Source organism: Clarias gariepinus, chromosome 22, assembly GCF_024256425.1.
Source record: "Clarias gariepinus isolate MV-2021 ecotype Netherlands chromosome 22, CGAR_prim_01v2, whole genome shotgun sequence".
In the NCBI taxonomy this organism is placed as follows: Eukaryota; Metazoa; Chordata; class Actinopteri; order Siluriformes; family Clariidae; genus Clarias; species Clarias gariepinus.
Window position 1 is genome coordinate 28,588,145 of NC_071121.1, and position 19,356 is coordinate 28,607,500.

The 19,356-nt window shown below is 42.2% G+C and overlaps 2 protein-coding genes across 2 annotated transcripts in view; both read right to left on the reverse strand.

The window, feature by feature from the left end:
• Window positions 1-3,992: 3,992 nt before the first annotated feature.
• On the reverse strand, window positions 3,993-14,279 carry LOC128510534 (complement factor I-like). The gene is made up of 14 exons (XM_053482900.1): window positions 14,177-14,279; window positions 13,489-13,807; window positions 12,664-12,811; window positions 12,387-12,577; window positions 12,096-12,215; window positions 11,734-11,901; window positions 11,513-11,542; window positions 10,325-10,348; window positions 9,972-9,995; window positions 9,751-9,881; window positions 5,160-5,263; window positions 4,791-5,071; window positions 4,418-4,519; window positions 3,993-4,294 (listed from the first exon to the last, which is right to left on the reverse strand). Exons 1-14 carry the CDS (start codon window positions 14,234-14,236, stop codon window positions 4,077-4,079), a joined length of 1,920 nt encoding a protein of 639 aa, XP_053338875.1. The 5' UTR covers window positions 14,237-14,279; the 3' UTR covers window positions 3,993-4,076.
• Window positions 14,280-16,032: 1,753 nt separating this feature from the next.
• LOC128510552 (tetratricopeptide repeat protein 39B) overlaps window positions 16,033-19,356 on the reverse strand; it is a 22,635-nt gene continuing 19,311 nt past the window's right edge. Inside the window, exon 19 of the mRNA XM_053482927.1 lies at window positions 16,033-18,707. Within this exon, the coding sequence (XP_053338902.1) occupies window positions 18,611-18,707 (97 nt within the window). The 3' untranslated portion in view covers window positions 16,033-18,610. The remainder of the gene's footprint in view (window positions 18,708-19,356) is intronic.

Consider the following 19,356-nt stretch of genomic DNA (forward strand, 5'->3'; position numbering starts at 1 on the left):
TATCCACCTGAACCCCGAGTCCTGATTCTCCCCAAACAAACCTTCAGTAATCATTAACTTCTGTAAACACACACCGACGATTTACTGGAATATTCCAGTGTATAACACACAGTAAATCAGACAATCTGTGTGTGTGTGTGTGTGTGTGTGTGTGTCAGATTAAGTAACAGATAATGCTTATTTCATTCAAAAAGGGGGCAAAATTTTTCGTAACATAAATGTATATTATTTCTTCATTAATTACTAATTAATGCAGATTATTTAAAAAAAATTATTTTGTAACTCAGCCATTAAGGTTGCATAAGCCCGTGTAGTCTTAGTGTTGGTCCAAAGCCTGAAGAAATAAGGACGATTGCGTCAGGGAGGGCATCCAGCATAAAATGTGCCAAAATAAATATGCGAATCATGAAAAAAAAATGTCCATCCTGAATTGGTCGAGGCCTGAGTTGATGACCACCTCAGGTACTGTTGGTCATCAGGAGATCTGTGGGAATCGGGCTACTGTTGCCTGAAGAACAAAGAGAGAGGGGGGAGACATGTCCAGAGAGAGAGGGAAATAAGGAAGGGGGTAGAGGCATAGAGGCAACTTTGTCACTATGATGGGTAAAGGAAGAAAGCTAGCTAAAATGGTGGAGTGAAAAAAGGTAGATATAAAGTACAGGAGACCAAATGAAAGGGAGGCGAGTCTCAGGACACTGAAGGTGGGCTCAAACTGCTTCATTCTGGCATAGATAGTAAGAGAATTGGTGTAGTTCTAATACTGAGGACAGAGTAGGCCAAAAGTATAGTGAAAGTGAGGAGAGTGTCAGATAGAGTGATAGAGTGAAAGGGATAATGATAAATGTCATCAGTGCAATCCCTCTAGAGGTAGGATGTGATATGGAGAAAGAAGAAAGAAGATTTCTGGAGCGATCTAGACAAGGTAGTAGTGAGTGTCCCTAAAGAAGAAAGATTGGTGATTGGAACTGACCTTACTGGTCATGTTGGAGACGGGAACAGAGGTGACGAGGAGGTGATAGATAGGTATGGGGTTCAGGAGAGGAATGTGGAAAACAGTGTATTGTAGATTTTGAAAAAAGGAAGGAAATGGCAGTTGTGAGTACATATTTTAAGAAGAATGGAGTGACATAGACTGGTGGAAGATGTACTCTGTGGACTATCTGCTGTGTAGGAGATGCAGTTTGAAGGAGATTAGTGTTTGAATGGTGTTTGCAAGGGGATAATGTAGCTAGACAATATCGGATGGAGGTCTTTAGGATGACTTTGGAGGTACAGAAGAAGAAAATGGACTGATTAGATGGTGGAAGTTGAAGAAGGAACACTTTTATGTAAAATTCAGAGAGCAGTTGGGTCATGTACTGGGTAGTGTTGAAGAGATGCTGGACAACTAGTTATCTACTGCAGAAGTGGTAAGGGAGAGAGCTAGGAAAGTATTGGGCATGACATCAGGACGGAGAAACGAAGATAAGGAAAGCTTGTGGTTGAATGAGGAAAGAAAGGGAAGCAACAAGAGAAAGAGGATTGCAAAAAAAGAATTGGGATAGTAAGAGAGATGAGTAGAGTAGACAGGAGTATAGAGGATGCAATGTAAAGTGAAGAAGGTAGTGGCAAAGGCTAAAGAATAGGCATTTAGTGAGTTGTATGAAAAGCTAAACTCAAAGTAAACTGAAAAAAAATATATCGGCTCAGAGAGACCAAGCAGGAAGGGATGTACTACAGGCTAGAGTGATAAAGGCAGTATTTTGCAGAGCTGATGGTCTTTCGACTGCTCCTGGCAGGGGCTCACCACAGCAGATCATACAGTACAAGGTTTTACACCGGATGCCCTTCCTGGCGCAACCCTTTCATTTTATTTGAGCTTGGGACCAGTGGCTTGGCACTGGCTGGGAATCAAACCCGTGCCTTCTGCATGGGAGGCAAAACACCCACCACTGAGTCGATGAATGGAGACAATGAGAGAGAGAAAAAGAGGTGGATGAGGTGGAGATAGTGGTTCAGGTAATACAGTAATTATTAAGGTTGAAGTGAGGACAGCTACAGTATGAAGGGGATAAAGAGTGGAAAAGAGGACATTCCAGTGGAGGCATGGAAGTGTTTAGAAGAAATGGCAGTGGAGTTGCTGACTACTGTAGATTATTTAACAAGATCTTAGGAGGTGAGAAGATGCCTGATGAGTGGAGAAGAAATGTTTTAGTTTCAATCGTTAAAAACAAGGGAAATGTATAAAGCTAAAGAGCAACACCATGAAATTATAGGAAAGAGTAATGGAAGCTAGGTTGAGGCTGTGGCAGTGTGGCTTCATGCCAAGAAAGAGCACCACAGATGCCATGTTTGCTTTGAGAATGTTGATGGAGAAGTTAAGAGTTGCATTGTGTGTTTGTAGTTCTAGAGAAAACGTATGACAGGGTGCCAGAGATGAACTGTGGTATTGCATGAGGAAGTCAGGAGTGGCAGTGAAGTATGTGAACGTGGTGTAAGATATGTACAAGCATCGCATTACAGCGGTGAGGTGTGCTATAGGTACGACCGACTGGAGGTGGGACTGCACCAGACATCGGCTCTTAGTCCTTTCCTGTTCGGGGAAGTGATGGACAGGTTGACAGATGAGATTAGACAAGAGTCCCCAGGAACTATGTTTGCGTATGATTCTGTGATCAGTAGCGGGAGTGGGGAGCAGGTGGAGGGATGCACTGAAAAGAAAAAGCATGAAGATCCATTGGAGCAAGACCAAGTACATATGTATAAATGAAAGAGAGGGTGGGGGAAAGGTGCAGGCGTAAGGAGTAGTGGTAGGGAAGGTAGAGGTGATCTGTGTACAGCGACACACCTGAGTGAGAAATGTGGCCCAGTCGCTTCGTCACTGAGAGAGAACACTCGGCCTTCAATCAACACCGAACTACAGCGAAAGAATTCTGATCAAACTTGAAGCTCTGTGTGTGTGTGTGTGTGTGTGTGTTTGGGTGGAAGGTGGATTTTTAAAATACAGTCCCACACAGAACTATGCACTTATCTACACACTCACACTATTATAAAAACACAAACACTGATTTCTATATTAATAAATTCTCCAAATGATTAGACATATAAAAATAACACACATTCAAGTCCATAATTACCCATATTTATGAATTATGTTTAATTATTTTATTCTAACTTAATAACTCGGATCCTCTCTCAGGCTTACATAAAGTGTTACTCAATCAGGAGTAACTTCTTCGCTATTACTTTTAAAACAGTTCTCAAAGCTGCCACCAGAGGGCGTTGTTTTTAAAGTGATGTCTTGCCTGGTTTTAGCAGGAGATTCGTCGAGAATTACGAAGTGTTTTGTTTTTGTTCTTTTGTAGATTTTGTACTGCTTCTGAAACTGATACCAAAGTGCCTATGTAGGTGTATCTAGGTAGTATTAATCAGTGTGTAGCTACAAAACATTTTATTTAGTTCAGTATATTTCAGTAAAGTACGTAAGCTGGCAGTGTGTGCGGCCCAAGTTACGCTCCATTAATGAAGGTTTTTTTCTTCCTTCCCAGATTTGTTTATGTCCAGCTTTAATAAAGTATGATTTTTTGCTTTCTGTGTGTCTAAATGACCAAAAGTGACTGATCCCTAAAGCAGAATATTTGATAAAGAACTGATATTTAGACTTAGTAATGAACATCTTGTGCAAAGTCTAATGTTGTGTGTTTTATGCTGATGTGAAGTGTTGGATCACTTGCGTTCCTTATTATGGTATTTTCCCAGAGCACAGTCTGTCTCTTTGTTCATTAATTACGTTGTCTTGACTTTTGTGATTTTGTGGTATCCGTTTATTAGTGCAATAATTGTCATTGTTTATTATTGCAAAAAAACGTACATGACATAATATTAGCATGTAGACAGATGCTTATGCTAACAGGGGATGGTTTCCGAATGATACCTGATATTATTCATACCAAAATAACCGTGGTAGCAAAACATGAAAATATAAAGAAATCAAAGAATTTACTTTAAAAGTAAATCATTTCTTTATTTTTGCAATAATTGGCATTTTAATTTTAATAATTAGCATTATTGGCGAGAATGGTGCGTCGGGTTCCACTTCACTGGTTGTACTTGGTGACTGCAGACCAGCCGGTGTGCTGCCGAATCCACTCAAAATAGTGAGCCACTTGAGTGTACACTCTGGGGAAGCCGGCTTCTCCGCACTTATCTTTCCCGCTCACGATTCCCCACACGTACGACACACCGCTCGCATCCTTACACACTAATGGACTTCCTGATTCGTCTGGGCAAGAGTACACGTTACCTTCCAGATCACCTGGTACAGAGAAGACGAGTGTGGACAAATGAAAGACTGAGACAGGCAGAGATGGATTATGCAAATGTGGTGGGTTAGGTGAGACAGGTGAGGTGAGACAAGTGAGGTAAGGCAGACACATACCCGCACACATCATTTCTTTGTGATACCGCTCCTTGTAGTAGGACTCGCAGTTAGGGATAAGGCTCACGTTGGCCCACCTCAGGATGTTCACCTTGCTTCCCTCTACAAAGACAGAGAGAGAGAGTTTATGTGGAGAGGTAAGACAGATGTGGAGCGGTGAGACAGATAAGAGTAATGTGGAGAGATGAGACAGGTAAGTAATGGATGGATAAGAGCTTAGGCATATGAACTGTTAATATAAGTGATTTATAGCAAAGTGAGACAAGTGGGACAAGTATGGACAGGCATGTTAGTTGAGTTTGAGATAGGTCAAGGCTGGGCAAGTGAGACAGGTGAGACAAGATCAGTGGTATGTGCACAGTAAGGTGCTTACGTTTGTCGTGTCCCCAGCCTGAGACAGTGCAGGTGTAGTTAGGAGGAAACTGCAGAGGAGACCAGGGCACACAGACGGGGCGTACGGCCGGGTTTGGGTGCAGGCACTCTTTCACTTGGGGAAGTTCAACCAGCTGGATGAGCGCGATGTTGTTCTCGTTGGTGCGCGGGTTGTATTCTCCGTGAATGATAATGTTCTTCACAGGGGTGGTGTCAGTGGTGCTTAGAAGAGAGAACTTCTTCCACAAAGAGAATTTAATCCGGAAAGATCGGGGCTTCTGCCTGCACACACACACAAAACAATGTTATGTCTTTTATGGAATACCTGTACAAAAAGTGTCAGTGGTAGTTCTGTTTAATGATTGATTACCTGACGCAGTTGGCGGAGGTCAGAACCCAGCACCCACCGATATAAGCACCACTGCAACGGATGATTCCGTCTTCCTGCACGGCCACATGCCACTGTATCTGAGTCTGAACAGAACAACATACAACAACACACAAGACCCTGAGCTTGTTTTCTTCAGTCGTTTTTGGTTTGATTTAAGTACGGAACCTACGCGGAAGTTTGTAATATCGCCTGACAACGCAGAAATTAAAAGAATGGACATGCATCGACTCGATTTGTCTTTCTCATCACTGCTTGGGCATGAATTAACGGGCTGTTAGGCTGCCGCGAGCAACAACAACATAAAGCGGAGAAGCAAGAACATGAAGTTAGTACAGATCCATTTTTAGGAGCAGCTTCCTAGTAAAACCAGCTTTATATTGACCTGCGTTTATAAAGCAGTCTGGTAAAAAATTATTATCGCAAACATGAACGCATTTAGGTAGATCAGCGGGGACGTTAGCTTCAAAAACTAAATTCAGCCACTGTGTCCTCAGTGGCTCAGATGTCGGTAGTGAATGACGACTGCTGTGTTCACTATTACACCCAACAACTGTACACAACACTCGCTTAGGCGACATTTTACTCCAGCGGCGAAAAAACAATGGCCGACAGATTCTTCTCACTCGGGGCGGGTCTTTGCTAAAACACCAGTGTCAATCAACTAGTGTAGGAGCGGCCTCTTGTGGTGTGGCGTCACAGTGACAGGCATTTGCGATTGGCCTGATTTCAGAAGGGGCGTGTTATTGTAATAAATGAAAAGAAAACCACTGGGCGACTCTTTATCATCGTAGAGTGGTTGTGTACGCACTCTCCTAACACACAGTTCAGTCCAAACAGCTTAAAAAAGTGCATGTAGGCCTGTATGACCCCTTTAAGACAAAATATAAAGTAAAAAAAAATAATAATAATCTGCCCTTTACCTTTAAAAAAAGTAAAAATAAAGGTGTGAGAGTGTGTGTTAGGGGCACATACAAGATGGTGCCGGTAAGGTCAGCTGCCGTCACGACTGCTCTGACCTACTTTTCTTTGTTTTTGTATTTTAAAGTAATTTCCAGTAACTTTAAACCAGCAAACTCATCACCATTGAGTACATTAGGTATAAAAGAGATACCCTTGTTTCTGTTGGTATACAATGTACTCACAATTCAACGTTTTTAACTCCGGATCCCAGCTGGCCGAGTGAGATCCTGAGGAAGAACACTGGACGTGACGCGAAGCGGCGGCCCCGAGGGAAATGAGCCGGCGTCAGGAACAGGCTGAGAGCCCGTGCACACCGCACACCTCTGCCTAGCAACCTGCTTGCCAATGTCCAGTCACTGGAGAACAAGCTTGATGACCTCAGGGCCAGGATAAAGTTCCAGAGAGACATTCGGGACTGCAATCTCCTCTGCTTCACCGAGACGTGGCTGAACCCAGCGGTGCCGGACCACGCCATCCAGCCGGCCGAGTTCTTCTTGGTTCACCGCATGGACAGGACACGGGACTCTGGGAAGTCAAGGGGAGGCAGCGAGTGTTTAATGGTGAACAGCAGCTGGGGCAACAGCGCGAGGTTTGTTCCTCTTTACACACTCCTGCCCCCCGAATCTGGAACTACTGTCCATCATGTGCCGTCCTTTTTATCTACCTCTGGAGTTTACATCGGACATAATCAGCGCCGTTTATATTCCACCACAAGCAGACACGGACACTTCTTTATGCGAGCTGCATAAGGCACTTACACAGCACCAGACACAACACCGGGACGCTGCGCTCATAGTGGCGGGGGACTTTTGCAGCACCGGACTTTTATCAGCACATCACCTGTCCCACCAGCGAAAGGACACTGGACCACTGTTACACAACAGTCAAGGACAATCACAGTCACAATCTCGTCCACCATTTGGTAAATCCGACCACGCCGCCATCTTCCTCATTCCAAAATACAAACAAAGGCTGAAACAGGAATTTCCGGTTCAGAAGGGGGGTCGAGTGCTGGACGGACCAATTGGTGGCCGCGTTACAGGACGGACTCGATAACGCAGACTAAGACATGTTCCGAAACTGCTCCGATGATGACATCAGCGTGTTGTGGGATTCATCGAGAAAAAAGCGGATGATACCGTGGAGAAAAAGACTATTAGAACGTTTCCCAACCAGAAGCCATGGGTGGATAAAACCATCCACGACGCTCTGAGATCTCGCACCGAGAGTGCCCAACAGTGGCAACTTGGTGGTTGTGGGGTTTGAACCTGGGATCCTCCGAACTCTAGTCCAATGCCTCAACCACTGAGCTACCCCTGACCTATCTCAGTCGGTGATCCCTACATGCTTCAAAGAGTTCATCATTGTTCCTCTCCCAAAGAAACCTCATCCTGCTTTCCTCAACGATTATCGCCCTGTAGCCTTCACCTCAGTAGTGATGAAGTGCTTTGAGCGGCTGCTCAGGAACTTTATAATTTCTTCACTAGCGGACACACTCGACCCACTACGGTTTGCATACCGCCCGAACCATTCCACAGACGATGCAATCTCTCATCTCCTCCACACATCACTCACTCACCTGGACACTCGGAAAGGGAATTATGTTAAAATACTCTTCATCGACTACAGCTCTGCATTTAATACCATAATTCCCTCCACACTCACCACCAAGCTGGAGCACCTGGGAGCTCATCACTGTGTCAGTGGATCTCCAACTTCCTAACTGGCAGACCACAGGCAGTAAGGATGGGCGGACATGTCTCAGCCTCACTCACTCTCAGCACTGGAGCCCCACAGGGTTGTGTTCTGAAACCCCTGCTGTACTCATTGTACACCTATGACTGCATAGCCACTACGGACTCCACCACCATCATTAAGTTTGCTGACGACACTGTCATGGTGGGCCTGATCTCTGACAACGACAAGACAGCCTACCTGGAGAAGGTTGGAAATCTGGAGAACTGGTGCCAGAGAAACAATCTCCTCCTGAACGTCAGCAAGACAAAGGAGTTGATAGTGGACTTTAGCACAAAGCAGGAGAGGAACTACCAGACCCCCGTCATCAACAGGAGCCCAGTGGAGAGATTGGACAAGTTCCGATACCATGGTGTTTACATCATGCAGGACCTGACATGGTCCTGCCACATCAACACCGTGGTTAAAAAGGCCAGGCAGCGTCTCTATCACCTCAGGCGCTTGAGAGACTTTAGACTGCCCTCCAAGGTGCTCAGGAACTTTTACTCCTGCACCATAGAGAGCATCCTGACGGCTAACATCTTAACCTGGTTCGGGAACAGCACCATGCAGGACAGACAAGCTCTACAGAGGGTCGTGCGTTCAGCTGAGTGCACCATCCGCACTGAACTCCCTGATCTGCACTCGATCTACAGCAAGAGGTGCTGGACCAAGGACGTGATCGTGAAGGACCTCAGCCATCCCAACAATGGACTGTTCTCTTTGTTGCGGTCAGGAAAGAACTTCTGCTCCTTAAAGGCCAAAACAGAGAGACTGAGGAGGAGCTTCTTCCCGCAGAAATACAGTCTCTCAACCAGATTAACACACATGACTAATCATCTCCGCGTTTTTGCAACATCCCACACAAATGGACACTCATGGACATTACTTATCTGTGCACACACCCCTACGCACTGTAGACCGGACAATCATGACATAGCACACTTGCACACATATTGCACATTTGCACAAACAATGCTCAATTGCACACCTCAGGACTATTGCACACTTCATTCATTCCACATATTATTTGCATTTAAATTCATTTTTGTCTGTACAGATAGGTTTATATTTCTTATATCTTGAAAACTTGTATATTTTGTTCAACTTTCTTATAGTTAAATATTTATTATTTTTTGCCTCTTTTCTATTTTTATATTTCTCATTATTATTTCTTGTTAAATAGTTTTTATATATATTTTTTATTTGAGGTCACAGGTGGTCGTGTAAGCATTTCACTGTGTATGACTGTTTATGTGACAAATAGAATTTGAATTTTTAAATTATGCGCACACACAAAATGACAGGCTGATACAGAGAGGGAGAAAATGGATCTTTAACCTCTAATGAGACTTGCTTTTGCTCTACACACGCACTGTACACACACACATGTAGACGTAAAATAAAATATGTTTAACACATTCACACACGTGGTCACAGTGTTATAGTAAACAGTACACGCGTGCATGGATGTTGATTAAACCAGTGAGAGACGAGCACTAAGACCCAGCAGGGGAGACGATTACCCACAATTCCGTGGCGCAAAAAAGAGAAAAAACGTTTGCTCAGTTGTGATCATGCGTGATACATGATACTGGGTACTCGTGAACCAAGACTTGTTCGTTTTCCAAGTCAATATTTATAAAAAATCTTTGCTTTGTCTTGCGGAACACTCGAGACCGCGTTACTCACAATTCGAGGTTTCATTGTATTGTGTAGTGTTGTGTTTTGTATTTTGTGGAGTTGGTTATGAGTTTAATATAAAGCAGCTTTTCATTATCGTGTAATATTTTGTAGTGGTGTTTGCTGGTATGTTGTGTATCACTGTGTAATCATTTTAATATATTGTAGTATTGTGTATTGTTGTATGTCTAACCGGCAGAGTTTCCTCTCCCCACACCGCACGTTTTGTGCGTCTGCGCGTTTCTTCCTCTGTCTTGTGAACATAGTCCATGTTGGGAATCCCACACTCCAGGGTCTCTGTGTGATTGCGTATCTTCAGGATATCTGACACACACACACACACAGACGTTATTATTTTTGTGATATTGTAAAGATGTGTCTTCACATGTGACTTGTGAGTGTTGAGCTTTTTACCGTCTTTAGAATTCGTCCAGACTTCTGTAAAAACACACACAATATTTAAATTAAACCACATACTTGAACATTATAGAGTTAGCGTTCTGTTAGGGTTAACCTTCATGGCTAGTTGTATAGTTTCTCAGCCTGACAGTGTGTGTAACTGGCACTAGCTAACATTAGCGAGCTCTGCTGCTTGGGGTAAGGCTAGTTGTGTAGTTTTGTTTGTCTTCAAGGTAAAAAGCATGGTCAGTTCATGTTTTGATTGTTTGTTTAGACATGATTTAGCACCTTCTTTAGCATTAGAATGACGATGACGGAATATTTCCCGGATGTGCATGTGGTGCGTAGCGTAGCAGACAGATGCTAACCTGTTTTAGGTTCCTCTGATGCTTCTGAAACAGAAAGAGCTTGATTACTGATTAGCTGCTAGTATCATTAGCATCATCAAACATCAGTCACAGCTCATATCTTTGAGAGAGAGAGAGAGAGAGAGAGAGAGACAGAGTGTGTGTGGGACATCTGATCTTTTACATGCTAACAGTTTGCTAGCAACTAGCTAACAAAACACAGCTGATAGGAATTAGCTTTAGAAAAACTGGCAACTCTCATTTATTTAGTGTGAGACACACACACAGTAACTCATTTTTACATCCGCTCAAACCACACTTCCAATTTCTCACACTGTTTTTTATATTCAAAACAATAGTCTGTGAAAGACGCGAACGAAAGCTCTAAGCTCCAGACCCTTTCTGACGAGTCGCCTATGAACTGCTTTTATCGCTGGGAAGGTGTCCTGAGGCCAAACCACATCATTTTTAAAACTAGGTTTCCAGTTTAGACAAAATAATAAGAGAAAAAGAGAAATGGACAGAAGATAAAGGTAATATAGGAACGTAGTCAAATAGGAAAGTATAATGCTTACGTTTAATCCGCCTTGCTATACTGCTAGCTTACAGAACACTGGATATAATTGTTTGTAGCAAAGTTAAAACAATGGTTTATTATTTATTTATTAATTGGGTTTGGAGTTGGGTTGGTAAAACAAAACACCATAAACACTAGAACCATGGCCCGAGAAGTAAGTTCAGTTTCCTCACCACCAGAGCAGAAATTACATCAGAAGTCAAAACCCAGAACAGAACGTGAAGCTGTACAATCAGGCAAATCAGTCTGCAATAACTGATAGACACATTGATTATTTCTACAAACAAAATTCAATGTGAACCAACTTAGTAGCAAATAATGTTAACTTTTTAAAAATAATAATATATAAATGCTACATATGACTGTTACAAATATCTTACAATTCAAAACATCTCTTATGCATATACTATAGAAGGAGAAATAAATGTACGAGTGGTGTTCAAGTCAAACTGGGACTTGTGGTGAAATTTCTCAGCAATAGAGGCACGGAACTAATTGTAGATTTTCTTTCCCCCCTCCCCCCCAAAAAAGGCAAATCACCACTTGATTCCCTCCGACCTCCATCCCTTATTTCTGTTTACGGAGTTTGCAAACCCTATGTGAATATGGTGCGTAATGTAGCAGACACTGACCTTTTTCCAATTTCTGATGCTCTGATGGTCCTGAAACAAAAAAACACTTGATCAGCACTAACAAGCTCATATCTTTAAACGTGTGCATGTGTAACAGAGAGAGATCTTATCTTTTTCATACTAACAGTTTGGTACCAACTTGGTAACAAGACACAGTGTTTAGCTAGCTATTGGTGCATAAATGTACAGTAGCAGCTGGTAGAAGTTAAGTAATGACTAACCTGATCCTAAGTGTTCCTTGCGTGAACCCGATCGAGGAATACTCTTCCTGACCGTTTCGACCGTTTCGATCTCATCCTCCCCTCCGAGACAATCCCGGATCTTATCTTGAACGGCGTACGGTGGAAGACACACTCCACTTTTACAGTAAAAGGCTCCATTTTGGCAACCTATACACAACACAACACCATGCTACATAACAACACACAATACTACACAAGGCTACACAGCATCACGTACAGCATCACACAACACGACACACTATACACTCCGCTCCACACTGCACAAAGACAGCACCGTGATGTAGCGTCGTCCTGCAGCGTGTTGTGTTGTAGTGTGTTTGTCCGTGTGTGAGTTGTCGTACCTGTGCAGCACATTTCGTCGCTGTTGTCCCCACAGTCGTCCACTCCGTCACAGATGTGTTCCCACGACACACACTTCTCATTAACACAGTGGAACCCGTCACACTCGTCCTTGCCTACAGCTGTCCAGACAACATTAAACGTGTGTGTGTGTGTGTGTGTCTCATTAACAGAACATCTTTATTATACAGGACACACAAACACCATGACCTGTCCACAGTGGGCGTGTCCAAAACCACTGTACATGTACATTAGATATATTAGAGGTAAAATGTACGAGACTCAGTTATTACCTGGCTCATTTGTGTAACATGTTACCGTAGCAACAGATGTGTCGTCACTGATGGAGCGAGGTTTGTACAGTAGACACTCGGCCAAGGTGCGCTCCGCCCCTGTGCACCTCACATCGACACACTTGTGCACCCTGGACACTCCTATTATGTCCTTAAACTCGCTCTTCCCAAAAACCTTTGCTCCTCTGAGACTTAGAGACAAACAAATAGATAGATAGATAGATAGATAGATAGATAGATAGATAGATAGATAGTGTGTGTGTGTGTGTGTGTATACCTGGGGTTGTTTTTGTTGTGTTTGCAGACCACGTTAGCGGCCGCCATGTTCCACGAGTCTGAACCACAAACCAGCGCCGTTACATTGGCTGTGCGGAACTGAACCACCTGCTGGCCCTTGAAGCCTCGTAATTCCACTTCAAAAGGTTCTGTCTCACACACACACACACACACACATACACACCTTTGAATTCCATGAAATTATTTTAATGGATAGTAATTATTTACATTTTTTCTACACTGTTAACTAACGCTGAGGGTGTCCAGAATATGGCAGTTGATATTGAGATGTTTATCTGCTCCTTCTGCTCTGTAAAGCTTCATAACGGCTCTAATCTGAGCTGCTGGTTGTTAATTGGTGATTTCTGAGGCTGGTGACTCTAAATGAACTTCTCCTCTGCAGCAGAGCTCAGTTTTGGTCTTGCTTTCCTGGGAAGGTCTTCATGAGAGACAGTTTCATCATGATGGGTTGTACAAACACACTCGACACAATACTGTTCTGGTAGTAATTAATAACATAAAGCCATATGTGTTATTTCATAGTTTCAAAAAATCCAGTATTTTAATCCCTTTCTATTTGATTGTTTGTTTTCTCTTTTTCCTTTTTTTCTGCACGCAGAACCCAGACTTCAGCTTTATGTTCAGTTTTTTGTTCAGTGGTTGAAATATTTGTAGCTGATGAAGTTATTAGTTTTTCTACTCTGTTCTCTAAACATATCGTGTTTTTATTTCTGCTCAGTTCATCATTAAGAGTTTTGGAAATGTTTCAGCACTGCTGTTTATATCATGAATGATGATGATTATAATGATGATTTGTGTCGCTCACCGTCACATGACCCGAGGTCTTTGTAGTGAGAGAACAGGGGTCTCTTTTCTCGGCAGGCGTTGGCCTGAGCCTGGCACAGGGACATGTAGCTCCTCCCCTCCAGTCCACACACCCTGGGGCCGAAGCGGGGACACTGATAGGGCAGTTTACACACACACTGACCGTTGATGCAGCGCTCCCAGGGCGGGCAGAACACTTTAGTGCAGGACGAGCGGGTGTGTTTCTCATCCACACACTCCTGAGACAGCAGACTGGGGGGCGGGGCTTTGTGATGAGGTGTGGGAGGGGGCGTTAGTGATGAATCCCTCTCTGCACCGACCTGAGAAATTGCCAAAATGCCTAAATATCAAATATCAGAAGAGTAAATATAGTTGCAAACAACGATGAGCGGGCCCAAGCACCTGTCCCAGGTATAAACGTGTGGCTGTGACACGCCTGTGATACACACACATCGGGCAAAAAAAAACACCAGCAAGAGGCCAAACAGAATTCCTGTTTCACGCCTGTGTGCTTCCATTACCTGTGACTGGAGTGTGCGGTCAACTCGCTGATCCAAAGTTTCGTCAGCTTTTGTGATTGAACTACCTGTCCAAACACACACTGGTGACCGTGTTGGCAACCTTTGGCTTTACTGAAAACAGACGAGGAAACTCTAATAAATCTGATGAATGAAGCTGTCAGGACTCACCGTGCGCCCGAGCTGCAGCAGGAGGGCAGAGAGAAGAAGAACGAGTGTAATCCTCATCATTCTATCCTTCTAGCTCTCCTCTCTGCCGTCTTCTCTCTGTCTTTTATCCACCTGAACCCCGAGTCCTGATTCTCCCCAAACAAACCTTCAGTAATCATTAACTTCTGTAAACACACACCGACGATTTACTGGAATATTCCAGTGTATAACACACAGTAAATCAGACAGTCTGTGTGTGTGTATGTGTGTGTGTGTATGTGTGTGTGTGTGTGTGTGTGTCAGATTAAAGAACAGATAATGCTTATTTTATTTGAAAAGGGGGCAAAAACTTTTGTAATGTAAATGTATATTATTTGTATAACAGATTTTTTTTTTGTTAATTTGTGTTGCTGAAGGAAAAAAACAGGTGTGAAATCAAACACACTACATTTCTTGTGGCTAAAAATTATATTCTTTATTTTGTCATGAGGGTGTACAAACTTTTTACAACTTGGCTCAGCAGGTAGATCTCTGTCATGTTTGTATTTTATTCCATTTGTACACACAGTTTTTTGACTTTCACACACATCAACGTTTGGTGAAATGAACAAAACATACAGAATTAAAATGTGAACAAACACTGGAAATGGAACAAATATATATATATAAATAAACTGATGGATGTTGATTTCTGTTATTAATCGTTTATACGCAATGATTAAACGTTATAAACGTAAATAAAGAAGCAGGCCGAGCTTTGAAGAGACGAGACCCGGGCTGCGTCCCAAACCACAACACCACCCTGCACACTAACACTCGCCCACTATTCAGTGCACTAGTCTGTGTTTGAGGTGAAGCCGAAATCCTGCATGAATCCTATCACATGACTGACTGTGATTTGGGACACAGCATCAGTCCTACAGTACAGAATCACACTAGTTAGTGTGCAAGTACACAGCTTTGGGACTCCCAACAATAACCCCCTATTAACAGTACTTAACACACTAGTTGGGAGTGGAGCATGTGTTTTAGGATAAAGCATGAAAAATACAAGCTGCACACTAGCACACTGATTCAGTAAGAGTAGAGTGTGGATTGGAACACAACCCAAGTCCCATAACGGAGGTGTGTGTGTGTGTGGCGCAGCCTGTCTTTACATCCTCGAGGGTAACAGGGTCAATGACGTGACGTCGGCGTGTAACATAAAATAAACTTTGAGATAAATAAAACTCTGTCGTGTGTGTGTGTGTGTGTGTGATTTATACATCAACATATCTGTACATCTGTATATTCATATTCTCTTAATGAGCCGTACAGTGCACCGCGGCGTCTGATTAGCAAAAGACATTTCTGTGAGCCTGTCAGTCACAGCTGTCTGATGTCATCAGCAGGTGCCTCAGACTCCGCCCACTCCTGAGGTATTTTAATTACTGAATAACCGTCTCTATTAATAATCTCATTCAGAGTCCACAGGCTTGTCTGAAACAGGGCGTGTCTCAGGTACCAGTGAGTCTGACCTTGTGTCTGCGGTTTCACGGTGGTCTAGACACGGTGTCTCAGACGCTTCTACTCTCAGTTTACTCGTCTGAATGTGAAGCTCAGCCTCTCCACCGCAGCAGCCGCGTGAGCGACTCTCACCTGAACTCAGCCCTGTGTGGCGAGACTCGACCCTCACTCCTCCTCTCCCCACTGGTTGCGTTTATTCCCCCTGAGCTGCATCCTGACTGGTCAGTGATTTTAAAACAAAATGATATTATTCAGCACATTTTATTATTAATTCTGAATGTAACTCACTGGAGGAGTGTGTGTGTGTGTGTGTGTGTGTGTTAAATCTGCTGGTGTTTGAGGAAAAAAAATCTAATTTAGATATTTTTACAAACCTGTATAAAGTGAAAGTCTGCATAGTAAAGCAAAAGAGAGATGTATAGAGATCTTAAACATTATGACTAACTTATTAATAACTATAATTATTATTATTATTGTTGTTGTTTTTATTTACTTATTCAGGCCTCTTTCATATCACACCAAAAGCGACATTTCAGACCAAGCTTCTAAATTTTGCCTAAAATCTAAAGAAAAACTACATGCATTTAGATGGAAATAAGTCGACGTATTATTTTTGCTTGTTTGTCGCAGTTTATCGCTTTAAAGCGTAAATAGAGTTGAGATGCTGCTCAGTCTCGAGTCCGCGATGATGTTCAACTCTCAAATTACGTCTTTTTATTATTAACCGATCAGACTGTAACGGAGCTCGCGGCGCGCCAGGCTCTCAGGTGACATCATGAATATTAATGACGCAGTGCAGAGAGCTGGCACGTGATTGGCTGCGTATCAGCACTCGGCTCCACAGCGATCAGGCCAAGAGCAGTGACAGTTGTTTCTTTGTAGCTTACATGTTCTTCATTTTATACATTCTCCTGTATAATAAATGTGAGATCAAACACATAACGACAATTAATCTGTTTTTTTGTAACTTTTTCTTTTACATCCATAAAATTAGCATTTGATTCATAAAAATTACCTAAACTTTAAAATCTAACCTGGAGCTAAATGAACATTTTAAACATATCAGTCTTAGTATATAATTCCAAATTATACATCTCTTGTTAATTATTTGATTCTGGACCAAATATCTGGACTATAAACACACCTGTATTTTCTTCCAAACATATAAATGTATAAAATTAAAATGGTCTAATGTGTATAATTACCTGTCTACTTTTTCAGTCTATAAATTGACATCTGAATGTAACATCCTGAAACATCATGCTATGTCTGATCGATTGATTCTGTAACATGACAAATCTTACTCTGCTACTTAACATACACATTTCAAGTCTGGTTAAAATTTAAATATTTACACTTATCATCTTTTACATTAACAACGACTTTAAAATGTACGAGTCCACGTATAATTTTACAAACATCTACGGTTTCACGTGTAAGACTTACTTGTGTAAAAAAAACGTAGTTCATTAAACAATCGCTTTGAGCTTTCCTATCACTTATACGGAACGGGAAACGTCCGTGACCCGCCCCAGCGCCTGCACTGCTTACAAACGGTATTATGGGATGGATTTCTCCTGACGAAGCCGCACCTCTAGAGGGCGCTGTGCAGATTCTATAGTGATGATTATGTTTTGATGATTACAGTGATGTACATTCTATCTGATTATCAGTGTAATCTCTGCACTGCATCCAGTCACACATTTACACACAAACGTGAAGTACGCAGGGCTGAAGTGACACGCTGAGAAACTTTTAAAGGTAAGTAACAAGTAACAATATTAAACACCAAACACACACACACATGCAAAAACACATAAACACAAATATTTGGTATGAATAAAACAAATAAACAAGCTGTTTCAACCCTGAAAGCAGCCATTAATAAATATTCTCCGTATTAACTGACGCCGCGCTGATACGAGCCGAACCATCTCACACAGTCAAGACTATTACATCACCAGGTGTGGGCGTGTCCTAATAACAATTAGAATATATTGCTCTAGTTGAGTTGCCATGGTGATGAAGAAAACCAGTGGAGCAGCGCGGACGTGTTCGTGATTAGACGTCGGCATCAGTGCAGCGTGCGTAACAGAACCTGTACAATTGTCTAAACTGTGCAAGAAACTGGAAATAGAACAACCAACAGAAAATAAAAAAACTTTTAAAGCTGCAGTGTGTAACTTTGGGTGATTTGGTGACATCTCTGGTGGAAATGTGTTACTGCATGCAAAATATTTAACTCCTGACTGAAATGTAAAGCATAAACACTTGTCATTAACGTCTCCGTCTGAAAACCGTGTGATGACGTCAGCCCTGACTCCCAGCATCACCGACCAACGTTTCTTTTGGTTTCTGCAATTTAGTTTCCGCCAAATTTGGCTGCTTGCTGTAAAAGCATTTTTTTTTAACTTAATGATTTGACTGGCAGGTGAGTGAGAAAGCCCCGCCCACTTAGAGAGGAGGTTTGACTCAGTAATCCTTTTCTTAAGGCTAATTGAAATTGTAATAAATATCTTATATTATATATATTTTTTCCGTACTGCAGCTTTACGTTAAATTCTTAAAAGTAGCCATGTTGGAGACTGCAGCGTGTTCAGCTCTCTGATTGTTTTCACCTCTTTATATTAACTATCGTCACAAACTTTAAGAAAAAAAATAAAACATCATTTAACCCATTCCCCTTAACTGATTTAATATTACTATAAAAATAAAGCCATTTCAAATTTCCTTCATTCCCCCCCCATCTTTTTTTTTTATCAGTGTGTGTGTGTGTGTGTGTGTGTGTGTGTGTGTTCTACCATCTCACTCTCTGCTTACACACGGAGGAGGAATAGCACTTTGGTTTGTTTGTGTTTTTTTAGTCGTCACTCGTTACAGTACTGTGATGATCAGGGTGATGCTCCTTCTATCGTAAAGGTCAAAGGTCAAGACTTGAGGTGCTGGTTGCTATGGCGAGTTCACCGGAGTACCCTTCAGGCTGTTCAGTGCCGCATGGATGCGGAAATGCAGCCGAGACTCCATCGAGTAGTCCTTATAATTCGACCTACAAGCAGTTACAAAAAATAAAAAACAGATTTTGAAACTGAATTATGATTTTATTTTAGTCTTTGTACATCACTGATAAAAAATCTGTTTCAAATGTGCCGTCAAAGAGGAGGAGTGTGAAGGTCATGTGAGGTGGGTAAAGACGCTGGGGTGAGGACGTCGTCCAGCCCCAGACCACCCAGTGTCAACCACCTGCAGGCTTCCAAACATAACATCACAGTTTTATTAGAAACAACGGTACTGTCCCATTATAAAAGACTCAGTACTCCTCCATGGTTGTCTCGCCATTGCATATCTGAATAGCCATGTGTGTGTGTGTGTGTGTGTGTGTGTGTGTGTGTGTGTGTTAAGTTTTTGTTCTGCGTTATACATATTTATTTTCGGTAATGTGTTCTTGTTGCCAAAAAGTTTTAAACAATTATTTTATACGACTCTGAACATTTGCGTTGTCTTTGTGTTCATTTTAAATCTCGCAGTCAGTTTTCATTTTATTCACTTCATTTCAACAGATTTCTTTTTAAAAAAAAAGTTTTTTGTTCATTATACAAACAATATGATAACTTGTAATTAAGTCATTATTGAAGACTGTGTGTGTGTGTGTATATATGTGTGTGTGTGTGTGTGTGTGTGTGCACGTGTGTTTGCAC

Bases quoted from the DNA above. Each gene is read 5' to 3' on its own strand.
- LOC128510534 (XM_053482900.1), bottom strand. From the start codon at position 14,236: ATGATGAGGATTACACTCGTTCTTCTTCTCTCTGCCCTCCTGCTGCAG. The intron at 13,808-14,176 runs GTGAGTCCTGAC...GCAATTTCTCAG, and splicing joins TGCTGCAGCTCGGGCGCACG to GTCGGTGCAGAGAGGGATTC. The intron at 9,996-10,324 runs GTTAGCATCTGT...GTGTTTTTACAG, and splicing joins ATCAGAGGAACCTAAAACAG to AAGTCTGGACGAATTCTAAA.